The sequence below is a fragment of the Larus michahellis genome, chromosome 14 (genome assembly GCF_964199755.1).
Source record: "Larus michahellis chromosome 14, bLarMic1.1, whole genome shotgun sequence".
Classification (NCBI taxonomy): domain Eukaryota; kingdom Metazoa; phylum Chordata; class Aves; order Charadriiformes; family Laridae; genus Larus; species Larus michahellis.
The window spans coordinates 11,015,408-11,039,054 of record NC_133909.1 but is presented as its reverse complement, the minus strand read 5'-3'; the positions used below and the strand labels follow the sequence as shown (position 1 = coordinate 11,039,054).

At 51.8% G+C, this 23,647-nt stretch overlaps 1 protein-coding gene across 7 annotated transcripts in view; it reads left to right on the top strand.

Moving 5' to 3' along the window:
* Positions 1-16,503, top strand: part of TBC1D16 (TBC1 domain family member 16) — a 35,618-nt gene extending 19,115 nt beyond the window's left edge. For 5 of the 7 annotated variants that reach the window (XM_074608158.1, XM_074608155.1, XM_074608156.1 and 2 more), the window contains 9 exons: positions 5,548-5,745; positions 6,531-6,678; positions 7,740-7,907; positions 8,591-8,739; positions 10,301-10,435; positions 11,556-11,742; positions 12,881-13,060; positions 13,597-13,743; positions 14,275-16,503. In XM_074608158.1, the coding sequence (XP_074464259.1) occupies positions 5,548-5,745; positions 6,531-6,678; positions 7,740-7,907; positions 8,591-8,739; positions 10,301-10,435; positions 11,556-11,742; positions 12,881-13,060; positions 13,597-13,743; positions 14,275-14,520 (1,558 nt within the window). In that variant the 3' untranslated portion in view covers positions 14,521-16,503. The remainder of the gene's footprint in view (positions 1-5,547; positions 5,746-6,530; positions 6,679-7,739; positions 7,908-8,590; positions 8,740-10,300; positions 10,436-11,555; positions 11,743-12,880; positions 13,061-13,596; positions 13,744-14,274) is intronic. The other 2 variants (XM_074608160.1, XM_074608159.1) reach the window with 1 other exon arrangement.
* Positions 16,504-23,647: the final 7,144 nt, after the last annotated feature.

Genomic DNA, 23,647 nt, shown 5'->3' with positions numbered 1-23,647 from the left:
TCGGGTTTCCTTGAGTCCCTCGTTTCATTGGCTTAAAATGTTTTATTTGCCGGGCTTGTGCTGGCAGAGCTGATGTTCATTCAGAGCCCAGTCCCTGGTCGTGAACTTGCCGGGGCAGCCGGAGGCCGGAGCTGAGAGCCGGGGCTGCTGCCACCCCGCAGCGTTTGCCGGCCAGGCGCGGGGACCCCCTTCTGCTCCGTCCCTGGATGGGAGGAGGGTTTCCACTGTTTTCAAGATGTAAACAGCTCGTTCTTTGAATCTCGTTAATAACATTAACAATACGAAGAGTGACTAACAATGATACGCCAGCTTTCAGAAGCGCTGTTGAATCTGCTTCCTGGTGCCCAGCATGAAAGGATACAATTATTTTTCATAACCTTTTATTTTCCCTTTACGGCAAGCTAAGCAAAGCAAGTTCGTCAGAAGCAGAGTGCTCCTAATTTGGTCTCCGGTGACCTCTGGAGCGGTGATTGGCAGCCGGGTGTCGGGGAGGAACTTGTGCCTGCGAGATGGAAATGAGCAGAACAAATGCCGTAGGACAGCTTGGGTTCCCTGGAGGACACAGGCTAAAAAAGGTGAAAGAAGTGCAATTACAGGAGGTTTTCGGCACAGAAAGTTAATTAGCTACTAAATAGCATTTAGTGCAGTTCAACGTGGGGAAATTTATGTTTTGAAAGCAAACAGATCAATGGGAAGCCTGTGGAACAAGCTTTTGGAAAGTCTGTGTTGACATTTGTGTACTTTGTACTGTAACATCCTGGGCAGTTTTTCACAGGTTTCCACAACAAATAGGAAGATTTGCTGGATTTGTTTCCACATGTATTTGCAGACATACAGATACATTTCCACATGAGGATGTTTAGACATTTAATTTCAGAAATTCTGGTTAGGCTTTCATCCAGACTGCCCAGCACCTTTACCCTATTCACCAAGGTCAGTGTAAATTGGTTCTGTTAGGGCTCTCTGAGGCAAAGGAACTTCAAATTCCAAATATTTTCAGCCAAAGGGTGAATTTAACGCAATTCTTAACCCGGTGACTCGTCTGTGCTGATCAGATGCAAGTAGCTCTGCCAGGCTGCTGCTCTGGAAGCTGGTGCCATCCCGTGATCTCCTTCCAGAGCTCTGCAGCGCCACTCAGAATGAGCAAAAATATTTCCACAAATTTTTTTTTAATCCCAAGTTGCCAGTCTGTTTTCTTTTGCACGCCTTTTCTATGTCGCTGAAGTCAGCATGTTTCACAACTCATTATATATGTATATTGCCAAGGACACTTTTTTTAATCAGAACAATAGGTTTGGGTTGCAGCAGCCTGATATTGCCTCGCTTTGTACAGTCGCTACACTAAAATTTTAGGCATTTCAGGATAGCTTTGAACTTCTGTTGGTGGATTATTTATTTGAAACACTCTGTCTTAGACGTTTTAGGCAGCCAATGCTGCCATGAGCTGTTTCACCTTGCTGGGAAGAAGAGGAACCTACAAGGTCAGTGCCAGTGGGGAATAGTGGAGAAACAGAGAAATGCTGACCCCTGGGGAGGAAAAGGGGCATGTAATTCCCATTACATGGATGCTCATACATTATGATGATACTTATTGTCTGTAAATGATGCTTCACAAGCCAGCGTTCAGGAGTAGCGTGGCTGTAAGGAAGGGTGTTATTAGCCAAGGCGAGCTGTGGAACAATGGCGATGGAGCCAACTGAGGAGGGTTTGGCTCTTGCAGGAGGCTCTCTGGGAAGCGGGTGGTGCACGCTGACAGCTCAGGTGATGGCCACATCATGGCTATAACCTTCAGCCCCTTTCCCTCTTACAATTACATTTGTCACATCACGTCATAAAATGAGTTATTAGGTCTTTGTTGCTGAAATAGTCTTCCCGTGTGATTGTTGCAGGTCTCTGCCCTGGCTCTATAACAGAAATAATAATTGGTTTTATCTCTCTGTATGCTGTAGGTGTGTACAAATGCTTTGACCGAACAATCAGTCGGGCCCCATTACTGCATCACCGCGCATGGAGAGTCTCGCTCGCGGAGATACCGACCCCCTCGGAACTTGGGGGCGAGAGCTCCAGAGCGGTGGGAGGCCGGGGGCTGCCTCACGCAGGCGCTCGCTTTCCTGGGCGCTACAAAAGCCCGAGGAATGTAGATATGGTTGATTGTTGTGGTTGATTGTTGCGTGGAGAAAACACATCACCACCGGGTCTTACTCACCAGCAAGAATGAGGTGTATTTTGAGACAAAAGAATAATGGGAATGAAGTGGAATCATGAATGTGTCCGTGGGTTTCCTGCTTCGGATTTTGCTAATCCTCCTTATTATTTTTTCCCTCTCCCTTTTATTCCTGTGGAGCATGGCACTTGTTCTCTTGTTTTGCTGAGCAGTGCTGTATACTAGCTCTGTTTTTCCTGGATCCCACAACCCAAAGTCTCTCTGGAATGTTCCTCCAGCTATTTGCCTTGCAATGCTTCAGCTCCCTGCTTTTGCAGGGCACTCTGGTATAAACTCCTTATCCAACATATATAAGTCTGACAAATAATAAATTGGAGAATTCTGCCCTTGCATCTGTGTATCTTGTGTGCCTAGTTAGAAGACTCTCCAAAATCCATGAAATTAGCATTGTCCGTATTACTTGTTGTTACTTAAGTACAGAATGATCTCAATATTAAAATTGTTTTTAAAAGTAGTCCAACAGATTAGAATAATTTCAATTTTTTTTCAGTCAATATATACAGGAAAAAGTAATTTTAAACACAGTGAGGTTTTTTTCTTATTTCCACAGTGCCTAAGTACGTATGAGGTGGCACTCTGTCTGCATCTATGCTATGTTTATTGATCTCTTCGAAGGGCACGGGACGCACCGATGTCTCTTTCAGATTTCATCTTCCGCATCAATGAAAACACTGGAATTCCCCTGGGCTGCACACTCTGAGGCACCGTGCTTACGCTCACTGGCTTTTTGCTGTCCAGAAAGGGTAAATCCACTTCCACGTGTTGCTTCAGGTTGCTTCTGTGTATGTTGGATGCGTGTACAAGCTTGTAACTAGTGGCTAAATGTGAACTGTAAAACATTTGTCCTGAACAGGCATTTCCAGAGAAGAGAACGTTGCCAGCACGTTGGTGACTGGGCTCTCCAGGCTGTGTTTGTGGGTAGCTGCTTGTGTATCTGAAGCAGATTTTGGTTACGTAGCAGAAGGCGCTGCAGCTGGCAACAGCGTTCTGTACGGAGGAGCTACATGATTCCCAGGGTCAAAGCGAACCTGCCCAGCTCTACTGGTAACTCTAATTTCTTGGCAGTCGTCTCTCTGCCAGTGGTTGTTTGAGGTGATGCTCTTGAAGAATGGGCTCGCTGGCCTCTATGACAAGGGAACCCCAGGACAGTGATCCTCACAGCCACCACCTCTTCCAGCCCTTTGTCGTGCTGACCAGCTCATCTTTGCAAGAGTTTTAGAAAATTGGTTGCCTCTGCTTAGTCTTTGAGCTAGTTTGAGTCATCTCTTCCAGGAAAATCCTGTGTAACCAGCTGTGGCTGTTACGAAGTGTTGCTCCATAAATACCAGCTGCTCAAAGCAAGCAGTCCAGCACAAGTGTCTCGTACCAGGACTCCTATTACTTTTGCATTAACATGAGATACTGAGTGTTTTAGGAAAGCCTTCTATTTTGCAGCTTTATCGGAAAGTAACACTTGATTTCTCACAAAGGCCAGTACAGTTTTAATGAAAACATTCACAAGGTGCAGGTGATGGTGCCTAGCTGGGCTTGTGAGACTGGAAGTATCCCAGCATCCACCCTAGAAAAACCGCTCGTTCCTCTTTGAGCGAGTTTGGGTATGTTGTATGATCCCTGCTCACATAGCGATGTTGCCATGTCACTTCTAAGACCTCAACCTCCGAATGGCTTGGATGTAAGTTTTGCTTTGATGCTTTCTCTCAGAAAAATGGAGCAGCAGAACTTCATGAACAGAGTGGCGAAGCCGCTGTTTTAGCTGAAAGTAAAGCAGAGTTCGTCTCATCTACATAACGCTGCAGAACTAGAGAAGGGGGCTCAGGGATTTATTTCCCATGCGTGTGGGCGCTGAGGTTTTGAGTCATACATTTGAACTGGGCGGCTCGCAGGGGCTCGGCTAAAAATTTAACCCACAACTAACTGGGATGTCCGGAGACCTGTCCATTGGAATGCAGTGACCTGAACCATGGGTAGATGCTGCAAATAAGGCTCGTCCCTGTGGAAGAGGCGCTGGAGCCAGGCTTGGAAAGCATACTGATGTTGTGTGCTGCAGATGCATGCTGAGTGTGTGATTTTCAGCGTTCAGTGCCTACATTGTTAGATAAGCGGATTAGAAAACATTGCATAAAGTGGCATTGCAGGGGGCTGTCTTTATACCTGCTACTTGCCTTGTTTTGCAAACCCTGATTTCACAGCGGAACCCATTCAGAGCTTGCGCTGAGATTGTTCACATGTATTGGCCTTTTTAAGAATCAAGGGGTCACAGTTTCAGATTCACTTAATTCTCAAAGCAGTGATATTTTTCTTTTGGGATCAGGGCTAGTGATGGGCGTGTGGTTTTTTTTGATCTGGACTCAGTTTACTCTTAAAGATAAATATCTGGGGCACAGTGAGCTCCTAGCGTATTGGAAAACGGTTGGGTTCACTTTCTCTACTTCGCAGTGTGTTAAAGAGCTCATGTGTAATTTCCCACTCCTTAAGTCTCCGAAGTTTCAAGTTTGCTAACGGAAACCATTTGTCTGAAGTTTATACACACGAATCCAGGCTTGTCAGGTCCACTTGCAAAGGCATAATGAGAAACTTGAGTTCAGGGGAAATGTCTTTGGATCTTACTCGTCACAGTGGGAATTTGGCAGATGGGATCCCTGCTCAGTGCTGCCATCGCAATGCGCTCGCTGCTCTTGTCCCCGGCCGGGCGCGGAGCAGCTGAGCTGTGCGCAGAGAGGGTTGCTCAAGCTGTGGGACAAGAAGTTTCTGCCTTCAGAAGTTGTTCACGCAGTGCTGCTGGAGCAGCCTGGGGAGCAGTCAAGTTCTTTGAGTGGCCCAAGGGGTTTTCCATCCCAAGGGGTTGTCTGTCCCGGAGGCATAATGGTTTGAAGGGGTCCTGCAGCTCAGGGCTCTGTGGCATGGGTTGGAGGGCAGGGAAGTGCCCCCGGCTGGTCCTTGAGCTGCGCCGATGGAGCAGGGACTGGGCCAGGCGGGGCCGTTCTGCGGAGCAGTCTGGGCTGTTCCCACACTGGGCGTCGTAATTTTGCCTTCTCAAAAGTCAGTGTTTTGAGGAACGGTTTTTGCTCTCCCCAGTTCCGTGTGGAATTCAGCAACAGGCAAAAATAGGATGCTTTTTTGGGATGGTAGGGAATTTCAATAAAAAAATAATTTAATCTCTTATATGAGCTGTTGGTTATTGACTCCTTAGACCTGCACTGAATTCCAATTTCAGAGCTCTGTCAAAGGATTTTTAACTTGGAGCATTTGTGGTTATTACATGTAACTGCAGCCTTTGGCTGATGGTCTTGCGGGGCTTTCTTCCTCCGCGCTCTTGTCTGCAGGGACACGTGTGACAATCGCCTGACCTGCTCCACCAGCTCTGCCTCCAGCCTCGACACCAGTGCCCAGTTCCAGGAGAATAATGGGCCAACGCAGAGCACCAGATGGGATGAACAGCAGAAAGTATTTGCCCTCGAGCAGGTCTGTGGTGTCTTCAGAGTGGACCTGGGACAAATGAGATCCCTTCGCCTCTTCTTTAGGTAATGTATTGTTGTGTGTGAGATTTGTGTGTGCTCTGGATCAGCGCACACTGGGCTGTGGAGACAGATGGCTTCTGCAGTCCTCCTTGGAAGTCTTTCCCTAATGGTTGTCTCCAGGAAAGCGAGTGTCAGCCTTCCCCAGGAGAGCCTCTGAATTACAGTTATGGGGCCTAAAAGATTTTTTTCCCTAGTAAGGTAAAGGTTGCTCTTAGCTATCTTACCCAAAATGTTTAAAATAACCTGGAGGTGTGGAAAACATCTCTACCTATGGTACCTTCTCCCTTGCCTGCCCCTCACCAGGGTTCCTCTAGGGTCTTGCTGCTCTTAACCTCTTCAATTATCTTTCAAATTATTACAAAAGTTACTAAAAACATTCTTCCTCCCTCTTTTCTCTCCCATTCCCTGCTTCTTTAGGCAATGCTACATGCAACCAAGTCTGCTCATCTCTAGGAGCTGACTTTGCATGCTGCGTTAATGTTGCTGGGGTAGACTTCTGGGGGGGTTTTCCACAGGGAAGACTAAATTTAATTCCTTCATGTGATGGAAGGCTAAGAGAGTGCTGTTACTGGGCAGGAGTGGAGCTTCTTGGAGGAAATGAGGATCACTATGGCCTTGTCCAGAGCTGTAACATTACTTCTGCACTCTGTTTTAAGGGACAACTGGATGGTACACTTCTTTGTAATTTGCTGTCCTCACTCTCTCATCTGATGTTCCCCTCCCCGCTGGGCCTCTCGTTATCCTGGGCAATAAATGCAGGTTGTTCTCCTCCGTTGTTTTGCCCGCAGTGATGAGGCATGCACCTGTGGACAACTGGTTGTTGCCAGCAGGGAGAGCCAATACAAGATCTTCCATTTTCACCATGGTGGCCTGGATAAACTGTCCGAGGTGTTTCAGCAATGGAAGTACTGCACAGAGACCCATCTCAAGGACCAGGTACCCGAGCGGGGTTCATGGGGCAAAGAGGGTTTTCCAGCAGGTGCTTCAGCACTGAGGTTTTTAGCTGGGGGAGCGTGTTGGAGAAATGAAGCGATGAGTTCACGTCACCAAGTCAGGCAGACAGTTACAGTGAGCTGGATGTTATTTAGGATGCAGCCGTGAGTCGGACGCGAGGTCTCTGTTGTACTTGCTTATCCCCATCCATTCCTGTTCCGCCTGTGGAATATGGGGGCAGATAATCCAGAGGACTTGCTTAGGTAGTTGTTTTGCTGGACGTGGTAACCCGACAGGTCAGCACCGCGCTTTAGGCGTGTAAGGTGGCGGGGAAATCTGCAGTGGTAGGTCTGAAATTCTGTCAGAGTCTTTCATCCATTTTGTGAAGCGTAGCACACTGCATTGGAAAATGTTTTGACAAGGCATCTTGCCATATTTTGTTCAATCTACATACAAATGTGATAAGAGCTCTTTAATTATCTGTTTAAGATACTGTATGTGCTTATTAGAAACAGTGATTTTTAAATTTCCATCCTTCCCACAGAGCCCCCTGCTGCTTTTCTTATTATGGTCGCATGGGCTCACTTTTTGCATTGAACAACCTTTGATTTTTAAATTAAATGTCAGCTGCAGTCTTGCACTGGGATCATGAGTGCCCTTAGAGAGCCTGGCAGTGCAGTTCCCTGCTTGCCTAACAGCAATCCCTTTGTATATGGCCAATCATATGTAATTTATTGCAGGCATTCCTGGCAGGGTGAAGTTTTGCTGTAAGCAGCATTAATTCAGTTTCAGGTCAGGGATAAGATTGGGGGAGGAACGGAAACAATTTTTTTTTAAGATGAAGCTGTTTTGTGGTACTCAGATTTTTAATTATTCTAATCACTCTTGCTATTGTAATGGTTGGAATTTAAAAAAAAAAACCTCCCCAAGTGCGGCACCTCAGTGCTTAATCCTACGCGAACCGTGCAAAAAGGTTTTCCTGCTCTGCAAATTGCTGGGTTTCATACTCTGCTGCCGTCTCTGGCTCCTGCCTCCAGTTTTTTGTTTTGTTTTCTCCCGTTCAGCAGCTTACCGATGAGAAAACCTGTATGCAGTTCTCCATCCGCCGTCCCAAGCTGCCCTCCTCGGAGACCCACCCCGAGGAGAACACGTACAAGCGTCTGGATGTGTCTGCCTGGCTCCACCACCTGAACGAAGCCGGGCAGGTGGAAGAGGAGTACAAGCTGCAGAAGGTGAGAGGGGGGCTGCTGCTGGCTTTACCCGCGCACTGCGAGTCCCAGGTGGACGCTGCAAGAGATTGCTTTCATGCTGGGGGCAAGAACTGGGTGCTTGAGAGTATAAAGGCTGGCGTATGAGTCTTGTCTGGAGGTCTTGCTGGGACTGCAGATGAGTCTGCTACGGGCAGGGTGGTAGAGCATCTCCCTGACTGAGAAGGATGAGCTGTCCGGCATCTCCTGATGGTTGGAATTAGTAAACCAAATTGTCCGGTGCTAGGCGTGTTTGCAAAATGCAGTGTGAACAAATCAAAGAAAAAAAAGAAAATCGAGATTTCTGTATGGAATAATGCAGGGCTTGCAGGGGAGCACTGGGTCCAGGTCTTGAGAGAGAAGTTTGCAGTGAAATGCAGTGTCTCCAAGATTGGGGATTAAGCCGTGACATGAGAACGACACGTTAATCATAGAGCCTCTCCAGGGGGGGTTATTGACATTGAAATGAGCCCGATTTGTGTCTCGTCTGGGAATAGAAGGCCAGCACTTTCCCTCTAAACATGTGCAAATTGCAGGAGCTTGAATCAAGGCGTCACTTGTCAGGAAAGAACTGCAAAGCCACCAAAGCATAGTAGCGGCCAGTTTCTTGTTGCTGTTTTGGGGAACGTTAAAACTGTACCAGTCATAACTTTTGCTCCTTCTTCCAGGCCATTTTCTTTGGCGGGATTGATATTTCCATCCGTGGGGAGGTGTGGCCCTTTCTGCTGCACTACTACAGCTACGAGTCCACCTCTGAAGAGAGGGAGGCACTGAGGCTGCAGAAGAGGAAAGAGTACTTTGAGATCCAGGAGAAAAGGTAACGGAGCAGCGTCGCCCTCCCCTGCTCATATCTCCCCAGGCCTGAGGCGGCAGTGATGCCGCTGGGGAGGTACGGAGTCTCTGCCTCCTTGGCTTCAGGAGAAGCTGATGGGAGTGGAGAAGCGAGAGGTGGTGAAGGACGTGTGTCAGGCACTGCTGACCTCCCGAGGGGTGCAGCTACTGCCATACAGCTCAAGTGTTATCTTACCTGGGGTCTGGAAACAGGCTTGGCAGTACCACGCAGGGAAACTTATCTCACAGGCGAGACTACAAGCTTAGCGTGCTTGGTTTAGAACACTGAAGGTGAAAACGGGATCTTAAATTTCTTTATTTATGGATATAAAAATAGGGAAGAAGATGGGATATCTAATTCAAGGAAATCATTACTGCAAGAACTGTATGTTGTAAACTGGTTGTGGGTACATCTAAGCTAGAGAGGGACAGTAGTATTATTAATTAGGAGACAATCCTAATTAATAGGATTACAAATTAATAAATCCCAAGCACCGATATAGGCTGGGCAGTGACTGGCTTGAGAGCAGCCCTGAAGAAAAGGACTTGGGGGGGCTGGTGGACGACAGGCTCAACATGAGCCATCAGTGCACGCTAGCAGCCCAGAAAGCCAGTCGTATCCTGGGCTGCATCAGGACAAGTGTGGCCAGCAGGTCGAGGGAGGTGATTCTCCCCGTCTACTCCACTCTCGTGAGACCCTACCTGGGGTACTGCGTCCAGTTCTGGAGCCCCTACTACAAGAAAGATATGGACGTGCTGGAATGTGTCCAGAGAAGGGCCCCGAGGATGATCCAAGGGCTGGAGCACCTCTCCTATGAGGACAGACTGAGAGAGTTGGGGTTGTTCAGTCTGGAGAAAAGAAGGCTCCAAGGAGACCTTATCGTGGCCTACCAGTATCTTAAGGGGGCCTACAAGAAAGCTGGGGAGGGACTTTTTAGGATGTCAGGTAATGGTAGGACTAGAGGGAATGGATTAAAACTAGAGATGGGTCGATTCAGACTGGACGTTGGGAAGAAGTTCTTCACCATGAGGGTGGTGAGCCCCTGGCCCAGGTTGCCCAGAGAGGTGGTGGAAGCCCCATCCCTGGAAGTTTTTAAGGCCAGGCTGGACGGGGCTCTGAGCAACCTGATCTAGTGGGAGGTGTCCCTGCCCAGGGCAGGGGGGGTTGGAACTGGATGATCTTTAAGGTCCCTTCCAACCCTGACAATTCTATGATTCTATGACAATCAAAACAGAGTGATGAGTTCTGGTGTGCCACCCACAAGGAGCAGTGGAGAGCAGAGTCCGACTGCTTCTCAAGTAGAGTTTATCGCAGAAAACACATCATGTCATCCCGTTTATAACCCAGGAGGCTCCTTCTAGGAATCTGTTTGGACAGAAAATCTGCTGTTCTGGACAGACCTGCTTGTCTGTTTTTCAGGTGATGAGAAAACTCTGTACAGGACTAGTTTTTCTCTGCAAACTAAAGCTGAAATGAAGCTTTTTGTTCCTTGTGGCAATCATATGTCTCTCTTGGCAACGTACTCCTGTTGCTGCTCAATTTCCAGGCTTTCAATGACTCCAGATGAACAGAAGGATTTTTGGCGTAAAGTACAGTTCACAGTAGATAAAGACGTCGTGAGGACTGACCGCAGCAATCAGTTCTTTCGAGGGGAGAACAACCCGAACGTGGAAACTATGAGGTGAAGTGTCTGATTCTAGTGTCGCAAACAGCATGTGCTACTGAATGTATAGAAAACTCCGTAACGCCCCCCCGGCCCAGGCTGCCTTGGTCGCTGCCTTGGGAGTGCTGCAGAGCACCGTGCATAGAGCGACTGTAGCAAGTGATGCAAAAACAAGGACTTCCTCCCCTGTGCTTTCGCTGCTGCTTTGGCCATTTACTTCTTGATAGAATAACCCTGCTGCTGTCAGCGAGCTTCCTTGCACACATAGGCACGGGAGGGGTGTGAGCCCTCTGTGGCTATGGGAGGGTGATGGGTGCTGCAGCAGGGTTGTGGGCAGTTGCTTGTGGTTCTTGTGACGGGGTGGAGAACGAGCACACCAGAGTCTGCTTCGCAGGTGTGTGACTTGTAAATGTGGGCCTACAAAACACTTGGATTTCATCTAACAGTATGGCCTGGAGCCTCGTGGGTGTGTAGGGATGAGCAATCCTTTAATTTCTGTCTTCTTAGTCTTTTTAAATTCCCATTTTCTTTTTATATTTTGTTGTCTGTGTATTGAAAACCTTCTCCTGGAGTTTATTTCACTGGGCTGATGTTTGCAGCAGAGTTTATCTGTATGCATTAAAGCACCTTACGGCAGGGTCGTGTGTCTTCGTACCTGAGATGAACGGTGTTGTTTGTTCCCTCTGCACTGCTCCCAGCGGGCTGCACTGCGGGAGGAAAGCAGGAGCCTAAGGAGCTCTGTTCAAATCCATTGTTTTAGGCTGCTGCATGCTTTTTGGAGTTCTTGTCGCCCATCCAGGAACCTCTCTGGATTGATGCAAAACGTTGTAATCCTAAAAAAAAAGGAGAGTTCCCATTAGGTATAGTGCTAGTGTATCTTCGTTATGCTTCTAGGTATAGTTCTTCTAGGGAAAGCAATTCTGTGGGATGCAACACGCTGCACGGGTGCTCAAAAGTTCACAAGCCTCCGGGTGCAATTGCAAGTTAATCTTTTAGACGGCAGGAGCGATCTGCTGCTCTTCTGCGCTTTCCTGACTCAGCTTGCGGGGTGGGCATTGGGGCAGAGGGAAAGGGCACCACGCTCAGCTGTGACGTGCCCTCCCGGTGTCTCACCTCGCCGTTTGCATCTCTTCTCCAGGAGGATTTTGCTGAACTATGCAGTATTTAACCCAACAATTGGATACTCCCAGGGGATGTCCGACCTGGTTGCCCCGCTCCTGGCAGAGGTCCTAGATGAGTCGGATACTTTCTGGTGCTTTGTAGGATTGATGCAGAACACAATCTTCATCAGCTCACCCCGGGATGAGGATATGGAGAAACAGCTGGTGAGGCTGAACGCTGAGCTCCCGTTAGCCCTCTCTTTAGCTTCTCCTCTCCCAGGCAAATTAGGAGAATGCCGTAAAGCAGTAACCTGGGCTGTTGGGTTCCAGCATACCAAATCACACCCCGAAGCCACAAAATACCTGATGGATAGATTTGATCCTGGCTGATTTGGGCACTCCAGAGGCAGTTACAGCTAGTAAATTGTCAGAGTAAAGTTACCTTGGCTATGCTAAAGGGTGCTGATTCAAGGAACCTTTCATGATCAAATGTATTTAGGATGCTGCTTGCTTTGTCTTTGCACTTCTCTCAGCCAGTGAAGACTCACTGGCTCCTTTTTGTCATGATTCTGGGGCATTTGGTGTGAATGTGGCAGAAGAGTTGATTGAGCTGCAGCCCTCTTTTTTGGGTTTTTCGTTTTTAAGGTTTTTTTAATATTTTAATAGATTTTTAAAATTATCTCCAAATGAAAAGCCTTATCTGACAGAGATTCTTAAAATAAGGTGAACTTGTTTAAAAATGGAAACTTCTAGGTTTTAACATGAATGTCAGTTGTTTTCTGGTTGAGATCCTGAAAAAATCCATTCTAAACCTGAACAATCCTGACCAGGTCATGATGGCACCAATTTAAAGTAGCAAACCGGTGGTGGAAACCCCATGGGAGGCTGCTGGTGAGGTGCAGTTAGTTAATGTACAGATTTACGCACTGTAATGTGCCTATATAGTCAGGCTTTCCAAAATCACTTCCGTATTATTTGGCTTCTATTGAAATGAAATATTGACAGAGATAGCTATGTCCTTTCTTTTCTCTAGTTTTTAAGCCTCTAGGCGCTTTCCTCACCCTGAATCTCTCCCCTTCTTTCTGTTCACAAGGTAGCTGTCATGGGATTTTCTTTTCACCCTCCATCCTTCCTTGTGAAATACCTGCTGTGGCCTGCAAGCTCTGGCCTTTAATGATAGATCCAAGCGTGCTCCTCGCTGTGCTGTAATAAAGAGGCTGGAGGTTTTTGGGAGAGCAGAGACCGGTGGCCGGCTCTGCAGGAGCCCGGGTCTGGTGGGCGGCACGGGGGTCCCTGGGGTGGGTGAGGGCGGTGCGAGTCCTTGGGCACAGGGCAGTGGCTCAGCTCAGAGCATCTTTTCCAGATGTACCTGCGAGAGCTGCTGCGGCTCATGCACCCGCGCTTCTACCAGCACCTTTCTTCCTTGGGAGAGGATGGCCTGCAAATGCTTTTCTGTCACCGTTGGATCCTCCTCTGTTTTAAACGTGAATTTCCAGATGCTGAGGCTTTGCGCATGTGGGAAGCGTGCTGGGCTCACTATCAGGTTAGACAGCTGGAGGTGGGCAGCGCATGCATCGGGCGGCAGAGCGTTCTTTGCTGAATCCTCACCACCTCAACAAGTGTTGCAGGATTTCCATAAAGGCTCTTAGTAGCAAAGTATCCAAAATAAGTAGGTGTTACAGGGGGTCTGTAACTATCAAAGAGGTTTATCGATGTAGCAGGAGGATGGACACTTGCCTCTCCTACTTGAGGATGTCCAGGCTTCAAAGGTTTCTTTCAGAAAGTGCTGAACATCCACTTCTGAAGTTCAGACTTCTTTTACACAGCTGGAAAACGTCTTCCCAAAAATACTTAGTCTGCTTTGAAAGCTGTGGCACAAACCTTGCTGCCGCACTGTAAAGCGAAGACTTTGACTCAGCTGTGGTTCAGAATTCACCAATAACTCCTGTTCTCTGTACCACTAGGCACAACTGGAAGGAGCACAAAATCTCAGTAAGGATATTGTTGTGGAGGGTGGGGAGGGTAAGCCAGACCTCTGCCTCCACCTGCTGTACTCCAGCCCCTGTTTTCTCATTGCAGACTGACTATTTCCACCTCTTTATCTGTGTGGCCATCGTGGTGATTTATGGGGATGATGTCATTGAACAACAGCTGGCCACTGACCAGATGCTGCTGCATTTCGGCAACCTGGCTATGCACATGAATGGAGAACTTGTACTCAGGAAGGTAAATGCCTGTGTGCTGATGTGGGCTGAGCCTCAGGTCCGAGAGATGAGTCAGAGCATTGAGAAAATCAGGGACTGACGCTTCATCTGCTGCGTCTCCTGTAGTCCCCTGTTTGGAGCCTGGGCGGGTGGGGTGCTGCTGTTTGCCTGGACACAAGTTCTGCAGAAATAAGAGGTAGCTGTAGAGTGCTTAGGAGGTAACGGTATGGTTGGGATAACCCTTGCACGTGCTCAGGGAAAGGGCAGACAGAGCTGTTGGTCTTTGTGCCATGGTCCCGAGCCCACCGTGGGCTGGGAGTGACTGCAGGCCGTGGGATGTGCTGCAGCATGCAGCAGCTCCTGCCACCCACCAGTGTCCCCAGGGCCTCGTTTAACCTCCAGCTTTGTGTTCAGGAGGAATGCTCCTTTGCTGAAGCTTTGACTCTTCTAAGGTAGCCAGGCAGGGGGATGGGACAGGAGGCCACGGGCTACCCCTGCTCTCCATGTTCATCCCCCGGTGCGGTGTGAATGACTTTGTCTCTCTCCCCTCCAGGCGAGGAGTCTGCTCTATCAGTTCCACCTGCTGCCCCGCATCCCCTGCAGCCTGCATGACCTCTGCAAGCTGTGTGGGACAGGAATGTGGGACAGTGGCTTCATCCCCGCTGTGGAGTGCTCTGGCCATCACCCGGAGTGCGAGAGCTGCCCGTACGGGGGACTGGCGGAAGTGTCTTCTCCTAAACCAGGAAGCGAAGGCAAGAGAGGCTTGAAAACACGGGACGTCTTTGCTTTCCGAAAATAGCTGGAGAGGAACAGGGTGTGACGGCGGATGAGGGAAGGACAGGAAGGATGTGCCTAGGAAAAAATGTTGAAGACAAAAATGGAGGGATAGCTTGTCAAGACTCCTGAGAAGACTGAAAGGTGGAGAATGGACAAGGAATGAAATCATTCTACAGGGAAAGCAAATTCCAGTGCTCTGTTGGTGGAGCCTGAACAAAATGCATCAAACCAGGAACAGCGTTTGCACGTGCTTGGATTTGATTTTGTTAGAAACATAAAGCTTTTCTAGGTCTTAACAAAGACTTTTTATTCTGCCTCTGGGATTGGACTGGTTAGCAACCAGAACTTTGTTACTTGTTGATGAGAAATGAGAACACAAGAGAGAGCCAAGCGCAACCAGCAGCGTTTGTGGGTTGGGTGGAAGGAGCAGAGCTGTGGCAAGGCCTCTCTCTGCGATGTCCCTTCATCCAGAGCATTCCACACACACGCACTCTCTGCTTCAACCAAAACATGCAGCACAGCGGCTTCTCTCTAAAGCCATAAAGACCATTTTAATTATAATCTGCCAAAAATAAACCTGCAGACTATTGGGACTGCAGGGAAGGTGTCTGCTTTGTTGGTGAGGAAGAACTGGTCACCTGAAGGTCTCGTCTCTCGCCTTTTCTTTTTTCATACGATATACTGACTGGCATGATTTTTTTTCCATTTGTACAGAAATTGTACAGCCGCAGATCTTAAAGCACTGCTTTTCTGTAGTCAGGGTATTTCACAGACACCTTTCAAAATTTACTTCTTCACAACAGTGCAGCAAAGCTGTTTCTTTATGCTGACAACTACAGACTTCAGACACTCGTTTATGGAAGTCTGTTGTTTCCAGTATGTTTCCCAATGTATTTCCTTTGGCTCTTCTCAATTACTGAGTATTTACTGTCCCCACCTGTCTTTGCCGCAGGCTGTAGCACACGCGCTCCAAGAGGGCCCTAGGCTCCTCGGCTGGTGCCGCTGGTGCACCCTCTTCCCCGTCCCAAAGTGAAAGTGAAACTTGGTTTGTTGCAGTCATTTTTGCTGAGCTCCGTCTCTGGTAAAGGTTTCCCTTGAAGTATTTTTGAAAGGACATCATGTTTCCCCTCTTGTCTTCTGTAAAATTTGCCAACTAGAAGTGGAGCTGGGGCCTTGAGCACAGCCGCGTTGCCAAATGTCCTTACCCAATTCAGTGGCATCCAAAGGTGTGTCCTGAGCCAGCGTTTGTGCCAAACAGAGCCAGGGGAATAGTTTCCTTGTAAGAGTGAAAAAGGAGATGAGGTGGCAGTGGGTTGTACCGGCTTTGCCCATCCCTCTGCATGGCGTATGAAGTCTTGCAGCCTTTCCTGGTTGTCTTGCTCCCTCTCACTTCAACCGCTGCTTCTCTCGTACAACTCTGTCTTGGTCTGGCGGGGGGGACTCAGCTTTGGCTGTCAGGCATGTTTGTCCCGTTAGCAGCACGTGTGGAAATCCCCGTATCCTCGCATGTAGGGCTGCAGCGGGTACCTGCAGCTGACAAGCAAATGTCTCTACAAACCTTCCTGCAAGGCCTTACCCACAGCCTGTTGTGGAGCCCGCGCGCCCCACACCTGCTGGGAAGGGAGGCTGGCAACTGGGATGCTTCGTGTGAAACCAGCACAAACCAAGTCCACGCTGCTTTCGGAAGGGGAAAAAGACTTGACTCTACGCAGGCACCATGCCAAAGAGTGGCTGTTGCGTGGCAGAAGGACGGTTTGGCTCCTGATTTGCGTGCCTTTAATTCGGAGGATGAAAACCTTCCCCTTGATGAGAGCAATGGTGAAACCTACTGCAGTACCGCACACCTCCTGGCAGCCCGGCTTCCAGAGGTCCTGAGGCTGCAGGTGCCTGCTGGGCTTGTAGGAGGTGACACCTCGTGTAAGGGCTGGTGGCTGCTTTGCCGTGAACCAGGGAGTTCTTTGAGATTTATGATGTTTCAGTGAATAATAAAAGTTCGTGTGAGGCATTTGTGTGGTACATTGCTGTACAGGCTGGGGCTGTACCTTACAGTCGGGGGCCAGCACTTGGCCAAACACTGTCCCCACAGCCTGAGCCGCTCCTTTTGCAGCTCTACGAGAGGTGTGTTGGGTGCTGGGGCTGCGTTTCCCTGACTCCAGCCTGGGGCTGTGCGGCAGCACTCGATGTATTCATCCAGAAGCGAGCTTTCAGTGCCGGTGGCTGAATTAGGGTCTGAAAAACCACGTCAGAAAAAGCTGGAAGCATCTTCCTGCAGAGCGGGTCGGTGGCAGGCGAGCAGGTGCCAGCTCCTCACGGGGACAGGCACCCACCTGGGGACGGGCATCACCGCCAGCCCTTCGCCTCACCGCGAGTCATCCGCCAGCGCCAGAGCGGCCGGGAGCCTCCCCAGGAGGCTCCCCGGGAGAGCTGCCCGAGGAGCCGCAGTGTGTGGGCAGCTCGGTCGGGCTCTGCGGGCCGGGCACGGGGCGGGCAGCCCCTGCCAGGGCTCTCGGCTGCTGGCAGTGGGCTGGGAGGCACCGGCAAACACCGACCAGAAGATCCGGAGCTGGTTTTGCTGCAGCAGTCATTCCCAGCCAGTAGAAGACAATGGGAAGAGATGAAGTAGATAATTTTTAGCATTATTTTTCCACTATTAAAATGTCATTCAGCAATGTGGAAATCACTCAGGGTTTGTTTAGTTAAAGACTCTGCGCTGCAGTTTTCCAGCATGTGGAAAAAGCTGGTTTTTTCTGTTTGAAGCAGTGTTCAGCTGCGTGGGAGCCCATCGCCGGGACCAGCGTGCCACCCCTCGGCCAGCTCACCTGTGCCTGGTGTCCCCTGCGGGTCCCACTGCCAGCGGGAGATTTCAGGTGTCTTTCTACTACTGCTCACCGTCCCCGAGCTCCTGTCACACGCTGAGCTCCACTTCGCAACAAGCAAAGAAATAGAGACAGAGCTGATGACCCGGCTGCTCCCTGTTTACCAGCAGCCATCACATCCCAGGTGACTTGGTTCCAGTCTCAGCCTGTTCGTTAACTCCCGATGCCATTATTAAATCCACACTGGATATTCACAAAGTTCTGAGCTTGTGGGACGTGCGGGAACAGGAGGGTGTGTGGAGCCGACCTGGAGCCCTCTGGCTGCATCTCGGGTAGGGTCAGGAGCAACCTCGGGATTCCTTGGTAGTGAAAGGCAGGCAACAAGTCAAGCGTTGGACAGGGCAGCAGGTTTCTGAGGTCCCTCTGACCTGTCCCCAAGGTCGCCTTTTCCTTTGTGATGCTCTTTGCCATCTGAAAAAAAAAAAAAACAAGGAACAAAAAAGAAGCAAGGCTTCTGGCCCCGGCAGAGGAGTAAAGTGGATCCTAGAAACAATGACCCTCATGTGGCTTCTCTCCTGAATCGCTGCCCTGTTCATTGAATTAGCTGCAGCTGAGCAGCCAAAAATAGACTCTCGCAAAGGTAAATAGTCAGCATAAGCCTCTTTAGACTCAGCCTTGAGCTGACACATCCTTCTGCCTCCTGCTGCCGGGGGGAAGGGGAGCAGGAAAAAAAGAAAACTGAGTCCTGGCTGCTGGCAGCGGTAACACCGCGCTTTGTGATCCCAGCGGGAACCCGAGCGCCTGCATCGGGGAAGCCGAGGAGAGCGGCGTGTCTCCCCGACTCCTCCTGGACAGAGCCTGGGCCGTGCCAGCCACCCCGCGCCTGGGCACATGGCGAGGATCGATGGACCCGCTTCGTTTGTCCCCGGCATTAAGCATTAACCACACGGGCCGGGCACGGAGCAGCGACATTCAGCCCAACTGCTGCTGGAGCCGCCGCGCTGGGGAAACGCGCGTTTGTGAGCCGGGGCAGAGGCAGCCGGGTTTAGCTTGGTCTCGCTTCCCGGGCACGGGCTGTGTTGGGACGTGGCTGTTCGGCTGTTTTGTTCAAGGGACGCCACCTGTCAAATGAAAAATTACAGTTCACAAGAACAAAGAGACTCACCTGAGTTATTACAAGCACCAAAGAATTTAAAACCCAACTTAGCTTGTCCCCTGTGGGCTGGCTGATTAATCCCAATGTCTCTCCGCTTGGGTCGTAAAAATAGACCAGTCTGGCCGGCTGCAGTTCATGGTCACATCCCGCTCCAGCCCGGCCCTGCCCTGCTCATGCTCAGTGCTTTGGGGAAGGCTCCGCACGCCACTTATTTCTCTCATTTAAGCATTTAGAAACACAAAGCACAATGAGGTTTCGCACCGCCTGGGAAGAAAAGCAGAGGCTGGGGCGAGTCCCCGGCCAGCAGGAGACATGCCGGCGGCTTGGACTTGCCGGGGGGCTGCCGGTGACTCTGCGGTGAGCAGCTCCCTTGCGAGCAGCGGGGCCAGTGCTGCCCGTCCCAGGGCCACCAGAGCACCGGCGGAGAAAGCCCTCGTCTGGCAGCCCGTGGCTCAGCCCCATGTGGGCCGTTTCCCACCCGGAGTCACACCTCAAAAGCTGCCGGAGCCCCCCTTCCCCCCCTCCCCACAGGCTGCTCCAGAACCAGGTTGCTCTAACTGCAGGGCTGGAAATTTAGAGGAAGCTCCTGAAATATTTTTGTGGCTGATTTTATTGCAGCCTGCGCTTCGGCCAAGAGCTTCCACACCATCCAAGTACCTGAAAATCAAATGGAGTTCATTTCTTCTTCTAGCTATGAAAGGCAACTCTCTCTTAGTTCGAGCTTAAAAAGGGCTTTGAAAAAGAGTTCTGCTGTGAAGGTCCGGGCTCCCCCGCTTCCAAACCTCGCCAGGTCACAGAGCTGAGCTCTGGCATCCCTTCGGGCCGTGCCTGCCCCCAAGCTGGGCTTTTTACCCTGTCCCGCATCCCTCATGGCAGGTGCCTGAGGTTCACGTTCACTTTCCTCCTCCCCAGAAAACTGAAGTTTTCTAAGAAAAAAGCAGGATCTTTTCAGAGCTTGTCTTCTGCCCGCGCCTCGCAGCCGGTGCCCATCACCGCTGTTCCTGGCCACCGTGCCTGGCTCTTGCCATGGTGGTTCCTGCCTGCGGCTCCCCCTCCCAAGCTGCTCCACCCTGGGGCAGGAGGAAGCTGAGCAGGGCGCAGGGACACCTCCCCTGAGGTGTCGAGGCAGGGAATCGGGCTCTTCCTCACATTTCATAGGGTTTCTGTCTCCAAAAAACAGTTTTTAGGCAATTCGATGCTGCAGTTTGGAAATAGCAGTGGTTAGGTGGTCTGCGTGGTACCTAGAATCACAGAATCATAGAATGTGTTGGGTTGGAAGGGACCTCTAAAGGCCATCTAGTCCAACCCCCTGCAGTGAGCAGGGACATCTTTAACTCGATCAGGTTGCTCAGAGCCTCATCCAGCCTGGCCTTGAATGTCTCCAGGGACGGGGCCTCCACCACCTCTCTGGGCAACCTGGGCCAGTGTCTCACCACCCTCAGTGGAAAGAACTTCATCCTGATGTCTCATCTAAACCTGCCCTGCTCTAGTTTAAAACCATCGCCCCTCGTCCTGTTGCTGCCTTAACTGTTGAAATCTGCCTGTGGTGGATACTGGGGCACAGCGCCCCGGGGACCCCAGCGCCCAGCCCTGGGCTCCTCCACCACCCACCAGTGAGCTAGACACCCTTTTCTATTTTAAGACCTGTCTGAAGATCCCGTGGTTTGGAGAGGCTTCTCCAGCCCGGTTTTGTCAGAGCACATTCACCTGCCCGGCGGAGAGCGGTGTGTGTTTGGATGCTGCCAGGTTTAATAAGAAAATATTTGGGTAATGCTGTCATGAAGCGAGTCTCGGTAACGAACCCAACAGGCTGGTTTGGTTTTGGGGTGAGATGCTTGAATGCACCGAGCTCTCACCTGGGTCACGGGCTGAGGGCGACTGCAGAGCTCTCCTTGGGGCTGGGGCAGCGCCCCTGGACCTGCTTCACTGCAGCATCCCTCACCGGTCGTGGGGCAGGGGGGGAAATGCCGCCCTTGTGCTCAACCTGGGGGCACTTAAAATAAATGTTGTGCTTGAAACGGATAAAGGAAATACAGCTGATAGAAACAGTCAGTGCTGGAGAGATTCTCTGGCAGATTTTGGCTGTGCAAGCCTTTGAGCTCACCGGCAGCCGGCCAGCCGTGGGGAGCAGGGCTTGGCGAGGGAGGCAGGGGCTACGCTGGGCTCTTGCCCACAGCTCAGGACGAGCTGTCCCCCTGGGCAGGGACCGTCCCCGGCCCCTTCTCCCTCTCTTGGAAGGCTGGGCTTGGCCCCAGCCCCCAGGAAGCAGAGGGATCCCTGCCCACCCTGGTGGCTTTGGTGGTTTGTTTCCAAACCCATCCTTGTCTGCAAGCTGCTGTCATGTAAACTGCTGTTCTGCGGCTCACCTTTAAAACAAAGCCCCAGCTGGTCCCATGGGAAGGCAATATCAAAGGGGGTTGGGTTTTTTCCCTCTGTTTCCCCTTGCAAGCTCTCTCTGTTCTGTTCGGCAGGCTGGCATCTCCGCAAAAAAATACACAAATAGAGCCGCGCCACGGTGCAGTGGTACAAAAAGCAGAAAAACAAAGCGAAATCAAAGCGCCTCCCTCTGCTAAAGTCCCTGGGACTGCCCCAGGGCCACGACGCCTGAGTGTGAACACCCAGGTCAGGGTTTGTTTTCACACGGGGACCTGCTCCACCCCGTTGTTGCTCTGGCTGCACCCCGAAATACCCTCCTGTTCCGCTGGCCGCGGGGGGCGGGAGGTGCTCCCCGACGAGGTCACAGCAACTCCGCTACAGGGACCTTTTTTAAGCCGAATTAACCAGGCGACTGTCCTCGCACGGCGTCTCCTCGATAAAGGAAAATTGCCATTAAGGGACTGGGGTCTGTCGCAGCCAGGCCGGGCGCGTGGAGCCGTCCGTGTCTCCTGGGGTCCGCGACTGACCCAGCAACACCGGGCGTGCTCCAAAACCACCGGCCTGAGCACGGTGACAGCTCGGGGAACCCAGTAAAAGGGACCTGGTGTCAGCCAGCACTTTTATTAGTGCTTTTTGCCAACTGGAAGAGACTCTCCAGCCGCCTCCGACCCTCCACCGTGCCCACATACACCAGGTCCCTCCAAATTCAGCCGCTGCACGTTCAGCCCCTGACAAAGCTCCTGCTTCATGTGGCAAAGGAGCAGCGGGGACACAGAGAAGGAGCAGCCTGAAGACTCTTCCTGGGATTTTTGATTTTGTTTGGCTTGGGTTTGTCTTTCAGGAACCACAAACAAGTTAAGCTGCTTTTTGTCTGTGGCTGGTGCTTGACTAACCCCGGTGGTGGCAGAGGCGGCCGGGCTGGGCGGTGGGTGGCCGCCAAAGTCCTCTGCTCTCCAGAGGCTCCTGAGGTGCTCTCACGCGCTGGAGAGGTCAGCATCCCGCAGAGACACGCGGGGCTGGGGAAGGGGAGCCGAGATTGTATCTTGCCTTTCGCAGCCTTATACAACACAGAAAAATAACCTAAAAATCTAAAATCTAAACCGACCGTCCTGGGAGCGGCGCTGGGAAGAGCCCCCGTTGCCCCGGTCTCCTCCCCAGCCTGGCTGAGCCCCACGGGCTCCTCGCTGTGCCGAGCTGCTGTTTATACACAACAGGCCCCTGCTCTTGTGATACCTCCAGCCCTTCCCGGCTCCTGGAACACCTGGAGATCCAGGGAATGGCTCCTCGCAGAGCATGGAACCTGGGCTGTATCGGTGGCCGGGCTCCGAATGGGTGCATTCCCCCCTCAAGATTTGGCCCCGCGGCTGCCAGCCCCATTGACCCCGCTTTGCCCAGGGACCCCAACCTGCCTCGGGCACAGCCCTCGAATCCCATCCCTTGGCCACCATGATGCTCTTCACAAGCCCCGGTACAGCCCATGCCAGCCAGCCCGCGCACCCAGGGCTTGTCAGTGGCTACTTTCCCACAGCTCTTTCTTCCCGCGCCTCGAGGCATGCCAGGGATGCTAAAGCCACCGTCCCCTCCAAATCCCAGCAGCCTCCTAGGACCACCAAGCCACCCTTCCCCTCCGGCTTGCTGCACCCCGGGGGTGCAGGGGAGGCGTGGGGGAGCCCTGCTGGAGGCCGAGTGCTGTGGAGACACGGCAAACACCCCGGCAGAGTGATCCCAACCCCCTGCGTGACCCCGAGCCCTCGGTGCCGAGCAGACCCCGTGCTACGGATGAAGGCAGGGAGCACTTTGGTACCGCTGGTGCCGGGGAGCGAGGGCATCCGCCGGGGGGCTGCCCGGCACAAATCGGCTCCAGCAGCCGGGTCCCAGCTCCAGGAACCCAATTCCCACATATTGCATGGGAGGGTGGGTGCTGAAAAACTTCCAGCGGTGACTGGAAACCCTGGAAACAGCCCAAACACCAGCTGGCCTTTAGGCCTTCTGCCAAGGTGATAAATCTGCCCGAATGCCCGCGCTGCAGCCGTGAGCGTTGGGAAGGTGCTCGGCGAGCGGCAGCCGCCGTGGTGCCGGCTCTCCCCGGGGATCGGGGTCAGCAGGGAGAGCGCGCCCCGGCCCCCGGAGCAGCCCCCAGCCCCTGCTCGGGAGGGCAGCAGCGGCGGATGCCTGTGAGGGTGGGCAGGGATGCGGCACAGCCAGGACGGGGCTGGGAAAGGGACGCCAAGCGAAGGCTGCAGCAGAGCTGGGGGCACCAAGCAGGGTGCGGAGCAGCTTCCCCAAGCTGGGAAATGCTGCATCCCTTCCTGCAAGATTTGAGAGCAGCGTCAGGCCCAGGAGCCGCATCCAGCCTGCACCCAGAGGGGTCACAGCCACCGAGACACGAGCTGCCGGCAGCGTGGCTCTCCACGAGCCTGTGTGCTCAGCCGTCCCTCCTCGCAGTGCAGCTGCCAGCAGGAAAGGGTTAAGGAGCTGCCGGAGTGGGATGAGACCAGGGAATTCATCTGCTGACGCAGGTAGGAGATCTGCAGGCGAAGCATCCCCAGCAGCGTCACCGTCACCGCTGCTTTGGAGCTCCCCTGCGACCTCGGGCAGCACACGGGGAGTGGGCGACCGACCCAGCTCCGTGCAGGGGGCAGACTGGGGGCTCTCCCTGGGCTGCCACCCCACACGGCGCTGCCCGGGTCACCCAGGACCATCCCGGGGTGCCCACTCCTCTCCTTCCTGCCGCAAACACGGCCTGACCCAGCCCTCCTCCTGCAAATTGCCACTGGAAGGATGCTCCATGGCACCTGGAT